The following is a 21,445-nucleotide window of genomic DNA, read 5'->3' as shown; positions in this document are numbered from 1 at the left end:
CAATGTGCACAAGACTGGTTTATGTCATTTTATTTCTGGGGTCAGAGCTGGAATCCAGGCTGAACATATGGAGTGAGTGCATGTTTCCTATTTCCACACTTAAACACAAGATTACATTATAGCCTCACTCAAGTAGAGTTGGGAGGACCCAAAGAACAAACAGCCTATTATCAGAAATACATTGGCAATGTCAGACAAAAAGAATACTTGAGCAATAGAACATTCATACTCAACTGAATGAGGGTGATTTTCTGGGACTGGAAGCCAATATCAATGAACCATTATGTGTTATTATGAGATCCTGGAAACAAGTGTCAATGTGAAGGAGATTCTGAACTGAGTACAAAGGAAAACATCCAAACCCTGAATCTCTAAATTCTATATTAGTTGCACTGCATAAATCCACAATCTTTCAAAATAAAGAACCACAACTACATGATTATGATAGGACATTTCAAAATCCTGTAGTCAGTTGTACCAAACACCCAGCACTAACCTTGTCGGGCTGTGTATTCATTGTCTTCAATCAGTCGAGCCAAGCCAAAGTCAGCAACTTTACACACGAGGCTTTCTCCCACAAGAATGTTAGCCGCTCGTAAATCTCTATGAACATAATTCATTCTTTCTACATATGCCATACCAGCTGCAATCTGTAAATCAGGAGCAACACAGCATTGAATTTAACAAAGAAAATAGAGGAGAATCAAATTTTGCCCTACCAAGTCATTTTCAAAATTCTGGGAGACGGTACATACTGAAGTATTCTAAAATGTAAAGCATATAAAACCATGTGACCCTCTTTTTGGAAACACTGGGGACATGATCGAGAATGTATGCAAAGTCTAATGCAAAAAGAACTGTACATGCAAAAGGAACTGTTAGCAAGTTTTGCATGACAGAATTTCATAATACAGAGCCATAGAGATAGACAGCATGAAAACAGACCCTTAAGTTCAACACGCCCATGCCGACTCAATATTCTAAATTAATCTAATCCCATTTGCTAACATTTGGCCCATGTCCCAGCAAACCCTTCCTATTCATATACGCATCAAGAAGTCTTTTAAATGTTGGTGTTGTATAAGCCTCCACCACCTCCTCTGGCAGCTCATTCCATTCACAAACCACCCACTGCATGAAAACGTTGCCCTTTAGGTCCCTCTTAAATCTTCCCCCTCTCACCTTAAAACTATTCCCTCTAGTTTAGGTCCCCTCTCGCCTGGGGGAAAAGACCTTGACTAATTCCTGTTTGTTAATATATTACATGCAGTTCATGGTATGACATATCATAAATAATTATTTGAATATGTATTTAATTACTGCTCATATCTTTCATTTAGACAACCATCCATGGACACCAACTGGAAAAACAGGGTGACCATTAATCGAGTGAGGAGAAAGAAGGGAAAGACATTCTTACATTTAGTTAGCATTAATCAAATATTGGAATGCAAAAATACATTTTTGTCAAAAATATAAATATTTCTAGCTTAAAGGGAAAAGGTAGAATGATTTACTGTTGGATGAATACCACTTCTCTTTGAGGGCACAGCAAAAACTGACCTTAAATTATCAATTTTTTAAAAATATACTCTTTTGTGGAATATTCAGTGTGTTTTTTTATTATCCTTGTCCAGGCGCACTTCAGCATTAGTATAACAGCAATGCTGGAGAACCACTTCGCAGCTCCACAGTTTATGAAAATATTTAGAATTGAAAGGCCATGAATTCAACAATAAACAAAGCAAGGCTCTGAAGTGCCATAATGCATCTCATACCACCCTTGAATGGCAGCATTTACCAGGTAAATGTGACCCTTCTGCTTCCCCATCTCATCTAGTTGATTCTATCAATGCCCATCGGTGAATCTGAGGGCAATTTTACCTTGTAAAATCTCAGAATGGCACGAGTTCATTTACTTCAGAAAATATGAAATTTAAAGTGCATCCCCAATAGATTAGTATGCAACACCAGGAAGATCATAGTGCTTGCATTATTCCATATGTTTTAGTGCTATCTACCTGCCAGCAATCCAAAAGATAATAATCAGCAATGGTTTATGGAAAACATTAAACAGAAATCTGTTTGCAACAGACTTTTCAATCAATGCCAAAGCAGCTTGAGACACTATGCTTCCGAATGACTCAGCTCTAGGTTCCGAGTACATGCCAGTTTATGTTTGGAATGATTTCTCCAATGTTCAACCAATGTTAAACATTACTCTAGCTGTATATAATTTTCTATTTGAACTCTGGTTTTCTCCCACTAGAAGTCTGTTCAACATTCAGCTGCACTTTGAGATAAACACTCGATGTAACATGTCCAACTACTCAGCTAGATTTTATCACATCAGTTATGACTTAAGACATTTCTTATATCCTAAGTTGAATTAAAAGCAATATCTCTTTTGCCCATATTTATATTTTTCATTAAGTAGTTGGCACTGGCCAGAGATGGAGGTAATGTTATGAGAAAGAAGTGTATTTTTTTTATTAAGGAAGAAGATAATATTGTGACACAATATCACTCGCCACAAGATCAGGGCCATAATAAAATGTGCATTTATATAGTACTTTGCCTAACCACCAGAAACCTCAAAGCACTTTACCACCAGTGAAGTACTTCTGAACTGTAGTTACAGAGGTAACGTTGGAAACACAACAACCAATTTATGCACAGCAAATTCCCAGATACAAGTTTTGCAGTAAAAATGTATAAATAATATCATTCAGGAATTTGGACTTTAAGGTAGAGGTGTCTAGATCTGTGCATGGAAGTTTTTTGAAAGCAGTCAGAAAGTATTATGGAACAATGAACTAAAGATTTAAATTTCAAGGTGACATATAACTTAAGTGCCCAGCAGGCTACTTGTTTAGAGACAAAATAAACTGCAGATGCTGGAATCCAAAGTAGACAGGACAGCTGTTTTGCAATGCAGAGTGACACCACCAGCAAAGGTTCAATTTACATACAGGCTAAAGTCATCAAGAAGTTCCTGCCTTCTCAACCTCACCTCTTACCAGAGGTATGGCGTACCTCAGGTTAAACTGGTACCAGTCATCTCTTACTCTCGCTCTCCATAATGAAATGGTAGCCCTCTGGGACTATGGCAGCTTTACATTTACCTTAACTGTGGTGTTCCCAGGAGGTTGGTTAGATTAGTTTATTAGATGTGGAATGTCAGATATGAATTCAAAAAACTTTTGAATGATGCTAACAGCATGGGTTCGTTTTCCGCATTGTCTGAAGTTAACATAAAGGACTTTCCTCCTCAACCTCTCCCCTTGACTGAGGTGGAGTGACCCTCACATATATCTTCTAATAAGGGAGAAGCCCTGTGATCTAGTAGAACAAAGGCAACTTTATCTTTTATCTGTGACATTAACCAATGAAGTATTTGCAAAGTTAGACCTTTATTATATACAAAGAAAACAGATCAGGGGTCAACAATAATTTGAGTTCAATTTGGAATCAGCTTTGAATTCAGAAGAACCTAGCATGTTAGTTTGTGAGGTCTCCAAGCTTTCGCTTTGTGGTTACATTTTTCAAATATTTTCTATATTAATCAGTTCAGAGATGTTGGTGTACACCAGTGGAGCAGATGGGACTTGTATCTAAGCCTACAGACTCAAAGATAGGGACATGACCCCCACATCACAAGAGTCCTTGCAGAGTTTAAAAACTATCAGACTGAAAGCAAGTACAGATTATTGGAACTGGAAAATACAATTCTGGCTATCAGAACTAGAATGAGGACTATCATTTAAATAAGGAATTAAAGAGCTAAGATAGGAGAAACAATTGCACAAGAGACTGGGTATCACTAAAGGACAGGGAAAGAGGCTAAATCTTTGTTTTTATATTGATGTTAAAATCTTTATAAACTTTTATATGAAAGTGTATACAGATTATATATATGTACATATGATACAGATATATAATGCTTCTTCTTTTACGAACTAAATTTGCATTGTTTTGTGAAAGAACATTGGCAGTGCCACGTAAATGTATCACCATTGTAAACAAGTACAAATATTAAAACTTATCAAGTCAGATTTTACTCTAGGATCTGATTTGTCAAGTATTGCCACCAGCCAAGATCACAACATTATGGACTGAACTTTCCCATTTTTAAGTAACATGTTTTTTTCAAGTAAAATGCATGGCACCTACTCAAAGCCTACCAGTGGGACTTGAACTTAAACATTGTGACTCAGAAATAAAAACACAACATCATCGGCTGTCTTTCAATTTGAAGATAACATCTATTTAGGGTTGCAAATTTCTGCTATGGTTGTGTATGTAACTCAGCATGCCAGTTCTTGAGCGACATAGCTTTGAGCGCACGGACCCCACATGATAGTGGAATGCAGAGTGAAGAACTTGCTTCCTTTGCTTTACCTTGATGTCACGTCTCTACCTCACCTTCAATACTTTGTTACTTGACAAGCCACAGATAGGATTCAAACTATTTTTGAACCCACTGGTTTCACAGATATAAGGTGATAGTTATCGTTCTCTGCTGAAAATGTGTTGCTGGTTAAAGCACAGCAGGTTAGGCAGCATCCAAGGAACAGGAAATTCGACGTTTCGGGCCAGAGCCCTCGTTCTCTACCAAACTAGGCATTCATTTATCAGAATTGTTAGTTTCCTGGGCTAATAAGATCAAATGCAGAAAAGTCTTATTAATGAAACAAAATTAGATGCTGTCTGACATCAAAGTCTTTTACTTCAAAAGATAATTTGCTTTTAAAGCATTCCTTGACATTTGTATCCATTACAGTTAACTGACAGTTAGGTTTAAAATTAACTAACTATAATTAAATTTTAATGTAATAAAAATAAAATGCACAGTAGACACTACAGTAAAATTTACAGCAAAGGCTTCTACTTAACACTGCTTTTGGAGTTCAGGTGTGAATATCATTGGCACATACATAGATTTGTTTTCCCCTGACCCCAATAAGTGGTTGAGTTGGAGCTACTTTGAATCCAGAGCTGTTCTTTGATGTGTTGTGTGGGTATGATTATAGATTGAATGACCACAGATTGTTAAGGTCTATTTTAGGAGATGCTAAATCAATAGATTATCATGCCACTGGTAACATAACACATTAAGGAAAACCACAAGAGCCGAAAGGACCTTTAAAAATCATGCATTTTTTAATAGCAATAAGTTAACACTAACCTGAGCAGCCATATCAACCAGCTGTGGAAGCCTCAAGTACTTTCCCATCTCCCCTTTAAGGAAATCCAATAAACTTCCTGTAATAGTAAACCATTCGAAAGATAAGAATGCAGTGACACCTTAGGTTTCAAGTCAATTACTTTCTATGATATTACATTTTAATTCTGTATCTGTGAGATTGACAAAAGTGGGCTATACAGCAACAATACAGATTTTTTTTCTTAATGCTCAGGGAATGATACAATCAAGCATTCTCAGGTCAAGGTACAGTGCATTAAGATGCAGAGTCAGGTTTCATTCTACCTTGCTGCCAAATATGCCTTAGCCCAGAGGTTTGCAATCAGTCTGCCACGGTAAGACGAGAAGTGTATACTGCAGACATGGACGCAAGGACATTTGTCACTACATCTGTGGGAAGTTGGGAAATTGGCTCATTATACAGCTTGCTTGCACATGTGCAGACTCAAACATTCAGTTTGAGAATGCATAATAATTGAGGATCATATCTTTGTGATGAGAAGAAATTGCGTTTGAACAGTAATGGGGTGCACAATTGTTACAAGACTGTTGAAATGGACTGTTTGGACAGATTTTAAGGTGAATAATTTTAGATAAGCTGCTCATATAAGTTAGAATAGATTCTAAGAAGGAATGGATAGATTGTTGTATGCTTTGGGATACTCAAGAGGTTTGCAACATAGTGTAAGGCCATGACCATAATAAATATATGTAAATGTGATGCTTATGACTAATTGATTCAGTTGAAAAAATGAATGTGTCATAGAATGGTTTGTCTCATTGAAGTGTGCTTTGAAACTCAAATGTTTGGGAATCACTGCCTTAATCCTTAACTTCAAAAGCCCTATTGTAACATTTTCTTTTCTATTCGCCACATCAAACATTTTGGTCTCTCAGAATAATGATCATAAATTTGCATTAGTTGAGACAAGCACTAAAGTAAAGAGATATCCCAATTACTGAAATTATTGAATGCAACAGGGTTATTTTGGGTTTGTTTTTAGTGTCTTGAATATCAGAAGCTGAAAATCCAAGTGCCCCATTAAAAAGAAAACAAATTATAAATCTTATTCCTTGTTGCACGATTATCATATTTATAAGAAACTGATTCACATTTATAGATACCATACAAATAAAATATGAATTTGGCTAATTTTAAAAGTCTTTCAGTGTGAAAAACATTGCATTGTTACACTCTGCTCTTCAACTTCCTTCCATCAAAGTGGAATAGAGAATGCTTAGTGCCCATAGCCACCATTTCTCGAATAAGTTTGCTCCTTGCTGTGGTGTCAGGATTTTATTCCCAACACATGACGGGGATTCTTACAAGTTCACATTTATAGCTCAACCACTCAGCAAACCAACTCATTTTCACTATCTTTCCTGATATGAACTGAACTTGCTATGCATATTCAGACACAAAATACAATTGGGAAATTTGACTGGTAACACAGAGATGCAACACTTAACAGAAACTAAAGGCAGGTGACCTTCCCAGGGGAGAAGTGAGAGTAAATTGTTAAAGCAAACAGGATTACCATATCTGTTTGTTTTAGCAGGTTTCAAAGATTTTCTATCATGCCACATTTCCACAATGATTATGAGATTTTTTTTCAATACACAGGAATACATTTTGCAGGTACTACATGAACCAAAAAACAGTGCAAAGTTTCAAAGAATGCTCAGTGGCTCCACACAGCTCTCCACTATCATTGATGCTTGTGGATTGTTCTCATACAGCAATGAAAACACAATTTGAAAATAAGCTTGAGAGACCATTTTCTCAGCTACCAAGCTCAGTGAATCTGAAGCAGTTTATTTTGACATGACCAGTATGCAAGTGAAACTCAATACCACTAACAAAAAAAGATAATGCAACAACTTCAATTTTTCCTCAGTATTTTACTTCTTAATAGCTTTCCTTTTCATAAATGTCTTACGTTTTAGATTAGATTAGATTTACAGTGTGGAAACAGGCCCTTCGGCCCAACAAGTCCACACCGACCCGCCGAAGCGAAACCCACCCATACCCCTACATTTACCCCTTACCTAACACTACGGGCAATTTAGCATGGCCAATTCACCTGACCCGCACATCTTTGTGACTGTGGGAGGAAACCGGAGCACCCGGAGGAAACCCACGCTGACACGGGGAGAACGTGCAAACTCCACACAGTCAGTCGCCTGAGTCGGGAATTGAACCCGGGTCTTCAAGCGCTGTGAGGCAGCAGTGCTAACCACTGTGCCACCGTGCCACCCGTTTCTCTATATATAATTTATAAAACCAGCATTATTACAGCTGATAGCCAATTAGTTTTATGCAAATACTGCTGGTCACTACAAAGGAACACAATTTAAAAGGCGCCAAAGACCAGCTAACCACTGATTTGAATATGTGTTAGTATAAAAACCTATTTGGAATTCATTTAGGAAATCCCTTTCTAAGCCTATTTTCTCAGAACTAAATTTCTCAGAAAGATGTATAGCATTATGAAGTGCTACTCTCATGAGGAAAAAAAGTATCAATTTATATTTTCGTTCCAAGCTCCATACTAAATCTGGTTTTTACAATTATATTTTAAAGATGCTAGGTTCTATTCCAGTGAGGTCAAATACATTAGTGTTAAACCTTTCGTGAAGTACATCTCATTCTATGTATAACTACCTTTGCTCATGTACTCTGTAACAATGTAGATTGGTTCTTCAGAGACGACTGCATACAGCTGAACCAGTTTATCATGCCGTAGCTTTTTCATGATCTGAGCCTCCTGCAGGAAAGCCTCGGGAGACATCGTACCGGGTTTTAAAGTCTTGATTGCTACTTTCGTTGTTCCATTCCAAGTTCCTACAGCAGAGCAGAACAAGGGTAAAAGCTTGCCACAAGTTTAACATCAATTAGCGTCATAGAGATGTACAGCATACAAACAGACCCTTTGCTCCAACTTGTCCATGCCGACCAGATATCCCAACCCAATCTAGTAGCACCTACCAGCACCTAGTCCATACCTCTCCAAACCCTTCCTATTCATGTACCCATCCAAATGCCTTTTAAATGCTGCAATTGTACCAGCCTCCACCACTTCCTCTGGCAACCCTTTCCACACATGCACCACCCTCTGCGTGAAAAAGTTGTCCCTTAGGTTTCTTTTATATTGTTCCCTTCTCACCCTAAACCTATGCTCTCTGGGTCTGGACTCCCCCACCTCAGGGACCTTCTCTATTTACCCTATCTATGCCCTCATGATTTTATAAGCCTTTACAAGATCATCCCTCAGCCTCCGATACTCCAGGGAAAACAGCTGTAGCCTATTCAGCCTCTCTCTTTAGTTCAAATCCTCCAACATTGGCAACATCCTTGTAAATCTTTCTGAACCCTTTCGAGTTTCACAACATCCTTCTAATAGGAAGGAGACGAGAATTGCATGCAATATTCCAAAAATGGCCTAACCAATGTCCTGTACAGCCGCAACATGTCCCCAACTCCGGAACTCAATACTCTGACCAATATAGAAAAGCGTACCAAACACCTTCCTTACTATCCTATCCACCTACTTTCAAGGAACTATGAACCTGCACTCCAAGGTCTCTTTGTTCAGCAACATTCCCTCGGACATTACCAATAAGTGTATAAGTCCTGCTAAGATTTGCTTTCCCAAAATGCAGGACTTCGCATTTATCTAAATTAAACTCCATCTGCCAATGCTCAGCCCATTGGTTTATCTGATCAATATCGCATTGTAATCCGAGGTGACTCTAAATCCCCATCTTGCCCTTCGTCCCCTCTCTGTGCTCTCCATCTTCTCATTCCTAAAGCTGTGCAGTACCACATAGCACCTCCTTTTCTCCCCCTCATGCACAATGCTTTCTGTAAGCAGTTCAGAGACTTCTGGTTAATCACTCTAAGTGACTGATCTAATGATTGTCAGAAAGGTAATCACTTTAAATGCCAATATTCAGTGTTTCTGATCCCCAAAATTCTGGGAAAGACAAATCAGAGAATCTCAAATGTCATATTTGGTTATCATACACCCTCTCCTGAAGCAAGTTTAAAGGTGATCTCTTTAGTGATCCAGTGAAGTAAAGACTGAGCAAAAATAATTGAATTATTAGTCAAATAAAAGCAATGTACTGCAGTCGCTGGATATCTGAAATAAATATAGAAAGCTCTTAATCTCTTATCAAAGTACAATATTCTTGTACATTTTGTTGCACACATTTATCTCAGTATTTAACACTATTAATCTATCCTGAAATGAAGACTTCAGGCCTCACAAGACTGCTGCCTCAGAGTGCCAGAGACCCGGGTTCAATTCCCGCCTCAGGCGACTGACTGTGTGGAGTTTGCACGTTCTCCTCGTGTCTGCGTGGGTTTCCTCCGGGTGCTCCGGTTTCCTCCCACAATCCAAAGATGCGCGGGTCAGGTGAATTGGCCATGCTAAATTGCCCATAGTGTTAGGTAAGGGGCAAATGTAGGGGGTATGGGCGGGTCGGTGTGGACTTGTTGGGCCGAAGGGCCTGTTTCCACACTGTAAGTAATCTAATCTAATCTAATCTAATCCAATTAATAAGTAAGGGAACAAAAGAAATACTTCCAATAATGCATACATGAACTAAGAATTTAGCAGATACTTTGAAATTAGGAAAAGGTAATTGGTAAAGATAGAACTGACTGAGTCTAAATTTCCAAAATGTTGGAAACAGACTATAGTGGGCCATAATTCTTAAGCATTGGGTACAAGTTCACGTTTTGTGTGTACTTTCATTGCAACGAGAAACCACAGCTGAAGTTCACTTTTTCCTCCACTGTTGTTAATCGATCTGCTGTATATTTCCCTATTGTTATTTCAGGTTTGCAAATCCTTTTTATTTGTGCTGTGAGTCGATGTGAATCATTCAATACAGTCTGAGATAAAGCATAATTCCTACTGGGAACGTGGCAATCACTGCAAAATGTGCAGACATTTTAAGGGATAAATTGCCAATTTCTTTAAAGGGATGTTGCAGTCTAACCCAAAGGTACTCAGAGAGGTAATAACATTGAACAATCCAAACACAAAAAAAATGTGAAAAAGATTATATTATGCTACTCTAAAAGGCAACTTTAATTAAATTCTGTAATTGAGACAGTGATGAGGTTGAAGCAGTTGCTCGTATTCCCTGTCAATGTAATCTTTCCAACAATAAAGTAACATAAACCATCTCTATCATTAGACTTAATGTAAGGTCTCTTACCCATCCAGACTTCTCCAAAGCAACCTTGTCCAAGCTTCACTTCCAATCTCAAAGATTCCCGTGGGATCTCCCAAGCATCTTTAGCTAATCCCTGGGTCTGTGGTCTCACGGTTGGACAAACAGTTGTCAACCGATGACACAAGCCATCAGCATGCTCTGGAAAGAAAGACCATTATGCAATGTAAACATCTCATTAGTCTTCAAAATACTTACCCCAGCTACTGCAGCCTGGCTTCCATCACTAAGCATCACTAAGCACTTATCAACTTTATAATCTGGTTAGGGGTATATTGAGAGATTTCACAGGCCACTTGTAAATACATTGTTCTCATTAATATCCACATATTAATCATAATTCTTACTTTAACCACAGGAAATTCTAAAATGCAAGGTCCTAATTAACAAGTCAATCTCCCAATCCAGCAGACTGTCCCAAACTTCAAGGCTGTCTACAGATAGGGGCTCAAATCTGGAGGGCACTGCTTACAGGCATGTAATTTTCCATCTGTTATTCTTCTTAAAGTAATTCTGTTGCCTACGACAAAATGTACCAGAGATATATGCACATGGATTGTGAAATAAAACATGTAAATCAGGGCTGCTAACCTCAAGACTAGAATTTCTAATGAATATTCCCAACTGTGTGGCTGGAATGTCAATTCAGAACATTTGCTCCACGATCTTGAATCAGAAAAGGATGCCTGAAGTTAAAGAGCTGGATTATCAGCCCTCATATGCTGCATGCCACCCACCATATTTCACAGCTTGGACATCATTCACTTGGCAGAATGGAAGTTAACACATCCTTAAGAACTAAGGAAAACAGGATAGATTTTTCTGTTCCTTTTCCTGGGTGTTGCATTGGACTTACTCAGTGGGGTATATAGAGGAAAATTAGGTGGCACGAAGCCTATGACCAGAATTACTGCACCCAGTCGATCCAACAGGAACTGGAAAATATCTAAAAGATGGAACTGTTTTGAGTATGTAAGTGTTCAAAAAAAGAGATAAGCTGCTGTGCCACTCTTTCTTTTTGTTTGGCGACATTGCTTCCACAACAGATGTACGCACAGTAGGGAGCATTTCCTGGCTTGTAATTCTAACAGGGAGTCTAACCTGCTGGCAGCACATAGCGGAGATTTGGAATGTACACTATTCCACCAAATTTCCATTATTTCCACCCAGAGATCAAAACCTCCTGCCAGAAGAAAGGAACAAAAGGCTATGTTTACAATTTGTGCAATATCCTAGAAAAGAACAGAAGCCTCTTGCTATAGAAAAAAGCAAGTTGGCCTATCAAATCCAAACAGATTACCAGCTAGACCGAGCTCCCCACAATCTTTCCCTATAACCCCACATTTCCCAAGCCTAGCCTGCAAATCCCTGCACACCTTAGCATAGTCAATCAAGCTAACCTATTCATCTGTGGGCTGTGGAAGGAAACCAGAATCCTGGCAGAAACCAAGACAGAGAGAAAGAACATGTAAACTTCACACAGACAGTCACCCAAGGCTGGATTCGAACCCAGGTCCCTGGCACTGTCAGGCAGCAGTGCTCACTACTGAGCCACCATGCTGCTCATTAAGTAAAACAAAAGAGCATACGTTCCTCTGCCTTGATGGATATTCATGCCCAAATTATAATATCCACTTCTGGCTTTCATTGTCAATGGGTCAGGGAAATGAGGAAATACTTTGTTATTTGTCTGCTGTTTTCTTCAACCAATCAATTGGAAGCTCATGCCGGCTCTCCTTCCATCCCTAGGAGTTGCCATCGTTTTTGACCAAAATCTTCTTGCATGGTCTGACTCAAGACAAGAATATTGGCAGTATATTAAACACAAGCTCTCATACTCTCTCTTATGATGAATGTACAAGTTGCAATATTGTGGGCAGGGGTGAGGTTTTGGGGTAAAAAGATGGACGTGGACAAAGGGGCAAGGGAAGGGTAGGGAAGGAGAAGGGCAGGAAGAGGTGAGGGTTCAGGGGTAGAAGAAGGTGGGAGGTGGGAAGGGACAAGTAATAGGAAGGGCAGGATAAAAACTCTAAGTAGGTCACAACTTTCCTGATGTCAGGTCTCTCAATCAGGCATTAAGTGCTTCTGAATGAGAGGCACCCTTCTCCCATACGTCTGCAAGCAACTCTGTAATTTATTTTATGTGTTCCCTATATATTATGTCCCCATCCAATGCTTTGGCAGCAGACCATTTGGGCATTCTTGGGTAGGAAGATGACAGGGCATTAAATTATGGGTGGGTGGCCATAGATTCACGGCAGCTCATTTTCTGCTTTGTTCTACAGATGTCACAGCCACGCATCCTCAATTAATCTATAGATTCACTCATCAATGTTATGAAATCCTAGAGTTTGGGTTTTATGGTAGTATTAACAATTATTTTCTTGAATGCAAGCTTATGCCATGGTTTTGCTATGAGGTTGGTAAAGGAGGCAGGTGCCAAGTCTACCTCCACTGGTTTGGAGATGCCGGTGTTGGACTGGGGTGTACAAAGTTAAAAATCACACAACACCAGGTTATAGTCCAACAGGTTTAATTGGAAGCACTAGCATTTGGATCGCTGCTCCTTCAACCACCTGATGGAGCAGTGCTCCGAAAGCTAGTGCTTCCAAATAAACCTGTTGGACTATAACCTGGTGTTGTGTGATTTTTAACTTTCCACCTTCACTGGAACTTTATTCTGAACCACCATGCTAGCTATCTACAAATTGAGGTAACTGGACTCCTGCAACAGCTACAATACTGAAAATAATCATTTCATTCAAAGTTGCTTTGCAGTGTGGAAAGGTCTCTACATTTGAACAGTATTTCTTTAGAACTTACTTGAATAGTGCAGTACCAGCTGCTGCAGGTTTTCAAACTGTGTTCGTGAAGTTATGTAGAAGCCGCCTTTATCCAGTTTACGAATTTTGTAGTGCTTCACATTCAGTCCTTTTGCATTGTCATAGTCAGACACAGAGAGGCAATAAGCACCTGAATAAAGGGAAGTAAAGACAATACTTTTTGTGCATACAAGAGCTTTTTATCACTACATTTTCCATTACACTATAGTCATCTAAATACTTGTATGAAGTGTGAAGTGAACTTGTGGTAACCAATTTTAGCTGAAGCAGATATAAAAGACCTGATTTGCCCAAATTTCCTGTCTCGCTAAAAATCTGCCAATTTGCAAGAAACTCTGAGATATGTATTGCACTTCCTCAAATCCTTCAGCACTGTTATTTACAGCCCTCATTGCATTTCAGAATTATGCACAGTGTATCAATCATTTAATCTATGGAAACAGCAAACCTTTACTGTGGCTTTCTTGCTTAACTTGATAGGATGCTGCTTGTTGCAGCTGTTCTGTTATAGAAACAATGGATTGCCAATCCATTCCTCACAGTTAGGTCTCAGGCTTCACAAATTGCTAACATTGAAGGAAATATTTATATGAACAAGATAATTACTCTGTGCACTACCTGCAATATAGCATACGATCTTAAGTTTTGCTCGGACAGCCCAACAATCCACATGCCTTGTGTCAATGAAATGTATTTCATGCCAACCTGCAATAAAACCTCAGAATTGATAATACTACATATTGTTAAATTTCCTGAATATAACTAGTGAAGAACAATATGCACACAACCGGGTCATTTTCAGCATGTCCGTGCTTGACCTAATTCTAGATTTACTAACCACCTACACAGAGTTTTCTGTTGATCTGTTGACCTTAAACTTTCTGGAGGTATAACCCTGGAACATTTTCATTTGTAGCTTTTCAATTGCCAACAAAATATTTTATTCCCTGTCATGTTCCCTCACTTCTATTTTATAAGGAAGACTATGTCCCATAACTTAACTACTCAATAGTTGAGTGGCATGGGCTCAATGGTTAGCACTGCTGCCTCACAGCACCAGGGACCTGAGTTCAGTTCCTGCCTTGGGCAACTGTCTGTGTGGAGTTTGCACGTTCTCCCTGTGTCTGTGTGGGTTTCCTCCCACAGTCCAAAGATGTGCAGGTTCAGTAAACTGGCCAGACTAAATTGCCCATAATGTTAGATGGATTAGTCAGGGATAAATGTTGGGGAATGGATTTGGGTGGGTTGCTCTTCAGCGGGTTGGTGTTGGGCCGAAGGGCCTGTTTCCACACTGTAGGGAATCTAATCTAATCTAAAATAAAAAAGGTATTACCAGGAATATGCTGTTTTTAAGGAGGAATAATGACATTAGCTGTAATATCAAAGATGGCAGTTCATTGTTATGATGAACAATGCTCTGCTTGAAAAGCTGCATTTTCACTCTAGCATGTATTTACAAAGAAGCTGCTTTCAACAGCATTAAATTAGCATCAGTACAAAAATCACCACAGGCTGAATCTGTCTACTGCCATATTTTATGTCGTTCGGTTGATAGCTTTCTTTGGATCATTGTGGAATCCAATTCTCAAGCCAAAATTCTTGATAGCGCACGGCTTTCAGTACACCAGGTTTGTGATTCCAGACAGTTTTTTCAGTACTTTTGTAGCTGTTGTCATTCCATGGATGTTGGATTTTTTTTAAAATGAAGACTCAGAGATAGGCTTCCTTTCAAATAGTCTCGAGCAAAGTTGTCCAAACTTTTATTTCTCCATGCTCAATATTTCATCAAGTGCAGTGGTCCACTAGGAAAATCAAACAGAACAAGTTTTGAAGTTGGACCTATGAGATTCTGTGATATATGGAGGTTTGCGAAAAAAAACACTTTAAAGCTGCACAAGTAATGTTTACCTGCAGCATGAAGTGCCAACAGTTTCAGCTCCATTTCAGTAGTTCCTCTCTTCTCTCATAGGACTTTATATGCTGTTGGGAAAAGGGCCAACATGCTGAGTGTGGGGTCTTTGTCATCAAACGCTCTTTTCCTCACAGGACTGAAAGCTATGCTGGCACGCTGGAGGTGATGTTGAGTTCAATTGCTGACATCTGCTGTTGCTGCCATGATACTAGTATTGATGAATATTGCCCAGTGGCTCATTGTGGATCCTGAGAGTCAGCAGGTGGTGTTGTATGGCAGGAGGAGGCTGACAGGAGGAAGCTTGTCTTCCGAATGTTTAGCTGCAGACTCATTTTCTCATACACCTCCGCGAATGCATCAATAATGGTATGAGGCTCAGCCTCTGAGTGTTCACACATACAAGTGTTGTTTGCAACTGCAGCTCAGCAGCAGAGGCTGAAGTGGTCATAGTTTCGGATGGAGGCAATGTAGCTTAAGTGGGCATTGTTTAGGTATAGGCCTGGATAATGAATACCAGTGTGCTATTTAATTGAGGGATGAGTAACATCACAGACAGGCTAGGTTGTGTTCTTGTCCAATGTCCACACAAACATCCTTTCCAGCAAACATTACCACAGAGCAAGTAAAAGCAGCTTTACACCTCCTCTAGACACAACATCTGTTCCTTTACTTCTCCCATTAGCACTCAATTTAGTCTTACACCATGAATTATTTCATCATTTAACTTCTCTTGCCTTCTATCTAATCACAGACTTTCCCTTTTGCTCTTTTTACCAAATCCTTCACTTTTTCAAAATAACACATGCCAGACAAGTGTCAGGCGATGACCATCTCCCACAACAGAGAATCTAACCATCTTCCCTTGACATTCAATGGATTGGTATCACTGAATCTCCTATATCAGCATGCTGAGGATTACCACTAGCCAGAAACTGAATTGAACAAGCCAAACAAATATGTAGATTTGAGAACAGCTTGAGGATTCTTTGGCAAGTAGTTCACCTCCTGTATCCCCAAAGGATAGAACAATTCACAAGATAGGACTGAGATAAAATACACCCCACTTTCCTGGATGAAAGCAGATCCCACAATACTAAGAAGATAGGTGCCATGCAGGACAATGCAGCCTACTTGAATGATCCATGCATTCAATTCAATATTCATTCTTTCCACCACTGGCATACAGTAGCAGGAGTGTGCACCATCTGCTCTGCAGCATCTCATCAAGGTTCCTTGGACAACACCTTCCAAATCCACAACCTGCATCATCTAGATAGATAAGGGTAGCAAATACATGGGAACACCATCAGCTGCAAGTATCCCTTCAAGCTACACTTCATTCTGATTTGGAACTACATCATCTTTCCCTTACTGTCACTAGGGCAAAATCCTGGAACTACCTCCCTAAGAGCACTGCTGGTCTGCCTTCACAGCATGGATTGCAGCAGTTTGAGAAGGCAGCTCACCACCATCTTCTCAAAGCTAATTGGGCTGGGAAGTAAATGCTGTTCTCCAGAAATATGCATATATCCTGTGAAATGTTTTTTAAAAAAAGTGGACATCAATTTTTCCCTAGTCTGATGTGAGGTCACAGACGTGAAACATTCTGCAGGATCCTCTGGCCCGTATGAAGTTTGAGGGGCAAACTGGGAAATATGACAGGTAGCCCATGAGCATCCTTTCCATTCTGACTTCAGATAGGAGCCTTGTGTACAATTAGTTGGCTGATTTAAGGAGCACCTAAGGGCCTATTGTCCGGGCCACAGTTTTCTAGGTTCCAGGTGGGATATGTAATAAGCATTCCAACTGACAAGTAAATGCACTGCCCAGTGTGACGTGGATGGCTAGAGATCCCACAATCCACACTAATTTCTACTTGATTGAGGGCATGGACATGGGATGGGGAATGCACTTGCTTCTGACCCCTAGGGACCACTCTCCCTACAAGACAGTGCCCCCAACATCTACACTGTCCATGATCACTGGCCCATCTTGGGAGTCCAGGGATGCTGTGTTGGCAGTAGCCACCACCACCTCCATTATGCTACAGTCTCTGGAGCTGCTGGCCTTTGGTTGGTTCAATCAGGAGGAAAGCCTGCAGGTGCCCACGTAAATGCCAGTAGGCATAAGACCTGGCTATCGTCCTTCCACAGGTGAGCACTAGTGTTTCATCGCGTGTGTAGTCAGTGTTCCAGACACAGGGTTGAATCACAGAGTTATTAAGGCGGAGAAGGATTACTTAGTCACAGAGTCATAGAGATGTACAGCATAGAAACAGACCCTTCATTCCAACTCATCCATGGCTGACTAGATATCCTAACCTAATCTAATCCCACCTGCCAGCATTTGGCCCATATTCCTCCCATCCATTCCTATTCATATACCCATACAGATGCTTTTTACATGTTGCAATTGTACTAACCTCCACCACTTCCTCTGGCTGCTCATTCCATACACATACCACCCTCTGCGTGAAAATGTTACCCCTTAGGTCTCTTTTATATATTTCCCCTCTCATCCTAAACCTATGCCCTCTAGTTCTGGACTTCCCCACCACAGGGATAACACCTTTTATCCTATCCATGCCCTCATGATTTTATAAACCTCTAGAAGATCACCCCTCAACCTCCAATGCTCCAAGGAAAACAGCCCTAGCCTATTCAACCTCTCCGTATAGTTCGAATCCTACAACACTGGCAGTATCCTTGTAAATCTTTTCTGAACCCTTTCAAAATTTCACAACATCCTTCTGATAGGAAAGAGACCAGAATTGCTGATCTTTCACTCTTCTAAACGCCAGTGAACAGATGTTCAACATGTTTAATCTTTGCTTATAAGACAATCCCTCCATGGGGAGGAATCATCATAGTGAACCTTGTCGGAACTGCGTCGAATTAAATATCTTTCCTTAAATAAGGGAGCCTAAACTGTTCACAGTTGTCCAGATATGGTCTCACCAACACCTTATACATTACAGTAATACGTCCCTACTCTTATACTCCATCATCCCCGCACCCCCCCCAACTAACTGAGGCCTTGCATACCATTAATATCAGTCAACTGAAAAAATAACTGAGAATTTGGCATTAAAAATCAATCCCTTCCCATCCTCCTTTTTTTTTCCAGAATGAACAAAAGCCCCGACACTTTTTTTTGCCGTGTGCGTGTAAGCATCAGACACAGTGAAGAACAACAAGTTTCTTAAAAAAAAGTAGACATTACAGAACAAATCTGAGACAACCCGAGGTGAGACATGAACACACAATTCCTAGTTTAGGAAGCCAGCATCTTATCCATTCAGCCACTGCAACCACCCCATCCCCTTATATTATGTAAGGGATAGATAGAGACAATTTCTATCCATTAAAGAGGTCCACGGAACCTTGAATGTAAACTCCAGACTGAGCATATATCTGGCTCCTGGCCTCATGTGCAATTTTATTATGCACTAGAGTTCCAACAAGATATCGTAGCAAGATTGGGGATATTGAGAGACATTGAGGTCTGTTTTATATTTTAATGTCATTTCAAAATGTTTTAGAAATGTAAAGAAGAAAACTATGTTTATTCAGTGAATGCTAAACATACAACTACAAAATCTAAACCAGTAAAATAACTTAGTCTCCAAAGTAATTATTACATGGAGATCTTGTACATCAGATTAGCTCCTTTTGAACAATACCTATGCAGTCTCTTGAATTACTTGTTATCACAACTAATGACCATACAATGTACTTTCAACTTTTGATTGATCTCATTAATATCAACTCATACTTGACTCGAGTTTCAACTTACCTCTACATCGATCCAATTTTAGCCCAGTCATTTGTGTTCATGTTACATGAGTCCAGAAGAGGTGAATATTCATTGCTGAGTATACAATCTTTCTATTTGACCTACAAAAAGGAAGAGTTCGGTCCCAGTCTCCTGACTTTTCCCTATGTCCTTGCACACCATTTCTATTCAAACCATCATCCAATGCCCAAGTGAATGCTTCAATTGAACCTGCCTCCCTCCCATTTCCAGGCAGTGCCTTCCATATCCTAACTACTCACGGTGCGAACAACAGTTATCCCACATCACCCATACCTTTTGACACATCTCTTTGTGACACCTGCTTAACAAAGAAGATTCCACCATTGTGCTTTGGTGGTATAAGACCAGCTGAGGGTTTCCAGTATATCTTCTGTTTGTATTTCAGAGTTTCAATTCACACAGTATTTTGCTTTTGTAAGAGTAGGACCTGAGCCAGTACGTTCCCTCTGTACCTGAACCTGTTGCTCCTTTAGCTCGAGGCAATCATAGCCTGAGTCATTTCCTGCTTTGCTGGCAGCAGCAACAACACATAAGTGAATGGCCCCTGTCTATGCTGTAACTTTCTGCATTTAAATTACATCAAGCAGTCAAAAACAACTCTGAAGACCCTCTGAAAATAGTTTAAATTCTTGGACTTTTCAGGCTACAAAACCAACCAAGTTTGGTGTATTTTGGCTTTTAGGGAACAGAAAACAAAACTCGTAAACATGAGCCATTTTTCTAATACCACTACAAAATAGTATAGGTACAGGAAACACCAAACTCCACAAGATTGCACATGGAAAATTGAGGCTGCATGAATATTGATATGGTTGAAGTTCTGAATTAAGCTAAGCCACAAATGTTGATACAAACTTTGTTTAAGCTTTCAGGTGTTTTCTCCATATCTGTCAAATGCTAACCATTAATGGTCTGCGTGCTCTTTCTGCCCTGTCATTCTGCCAATAGTGGTGCTGGGAAACCAGTTTTTCACACCCCGAGGCAGATTTTGTCAACACCACCTCAGAATGCATCAAACTTTTAACTTGCGGAGATTTGCATGCAAGTTATCAGCATTCACATAGAACTCTACCAATTAGTAATTCACTTAAGATTGGGAAATATATAGCCTTTCCTGGTTCATATTTGTCAAGAAGAGGATAGGGGACTTATATTTTGGGGGTCAAAAAAGATTAATGATTAATACAAAAACATCTTTGTGGCTACTTGCTTTCACCTGTCAGGACTGTGTGACAAGTTTGGATACAGGAGTTAGGAGAATTTAGGTAGACGTTCTTAAAACTGTTAGACAAATTCTACAAATCTTCAAGATTGATATGTGCTACTGGGTTTACAAAGTACAACCCACTCAAAGAATTAAAAGAAGAATGAAGACCACAGGGATCTTTATCTCACCAAGTGAATTGAAGGCTTGAAAAATCAAGAACATTTAAGAACCAGTGTACAACAGTACTGCGCATAATATATCTGAAGCCACCACAACTTTGCAGTGCAACTTACAATCCATATACCTCTCAATAATTTCTATTCTTTTTGAATGCAGTAAGATGTTACTGTGACAACTACACATATTTCCAGTTAATCAGATAATGTTAAGTTAACATTTCCTTCCTAACAGCTCAATATCACAATGCCACTGGATCATATGGAAAGGAATGAACTGGGATGGTAGAGGAGGTATTGTGGGGATAGGGATGTAGTTTCAGGGAGGAGGCTAGAGGTAAACAAGTCATTGGACAACTTGTCTAGTGTCCAATCTTGGAAAGGGCGATTGTAGCTGGTTTCAGCTGTGGTGCCTCCCCTCCGTGGTCTCCCAACATTCACTGTTTAAGTTCATAGGTGTAGAATTAGCTGAGCCATACCCACGCACCCATATCCCACTGAGATTAACTGATTCTGGAAGGGGAGAAGACAAGGGAAATAACGAGGATACTTAAGAACTACAGGAAACTTTGAATATCTGACCATATTACAGACTGGATTCCTAACCCTGGAAATTACGGTTGGAATGTTCCAACATCCTTCTGAAAAAATGCAGCCTCAGTGCTGCAATGTTATGGGCCATCAATAATGTCAATGCAAGAGTGAAACAAATTTATAGACAGACATGACTTGCATACAAAAGGACCTACCACACTGCACCATAAAATAAACTGGGACTTGGATAAACTTTGATTCAGAGTGGGATTTGACTCGCATACAAATTGGCTTCACTCGTGGTTCAAAATCTCTGCATTCTTTGAGAATTCCAAGGTGTGATATGCTGAATTTCATGCTATATTGATTTGCAGGCTTAACAAATATACTCCAAAAAAATCAATATCTTGCATCAGTGGAACACTTTTCAGTAATCTAAGAATTGTACAGGCTTGCACATGGGTTGTTAAAAAGAAATAGGCGTCCAATTGGTCACCACAAATA

At 39.7% G+C, this 21,445-nt stretch overlaps 1 protein-coding gene across 1 annotated transcript in view; it reads right to left on the bottom strand.

The window, feature by feature from the left end:
* The window catches only part of LOC132822974 (proto-oncogene tyrosine-protein kinase Src-like), a 167,081-nt gene that overhangs the window by 10,483 nt on the left and 135,153 nt on the right, over positions 1-21,445 (bottom strand). Inside the window, exons 6-10 of the mRNA XM_060836447.1 lie at positions 13,277-13,426; positions 10,439-10,594; positions 7,872-8,051; positions 5,189-5,265; positions 497-650 (exon numbers count right to left, since the gene is read on the bottom strand). Of these exons, the coding sequence (XP_060692430.1) occupies positions 497-650; positions 5,189-5,265; positions 7,872-8,051; positions 10,439-10,594; positions 13,277-13,426 (717 nt within the window). The remainder of the gene's footprint in view (positions 1-496; positions 651-5,188; positions 5,266-7,871; positions 8,052-10,438; positions 10,595-13,276; positions 13,427-21,445) is intronic.

This window comes from Hemiscyllium ocellatum, chromosome 15, assembly GCF_020745735.1.
Source record: "Hemiscyllium ocellatum isolate sHemOce1 chromosome 15, sHemOce1.pat.X.cur, whole genome shotgun sequence".
NCBI classification, from domain to species: domain Eukaryota; kingdom Metazoa; phylum Chordata; class Chondrichthyes; order Orectolobiformes; family Hemiscylliidae; genus Hemiscyllium; species Hemiscyllium ocellatum.
Note: the sequence above shows the minus strand (reverse complement) of the source record. Positions and strands in the feature narration are given on the sequence as shown.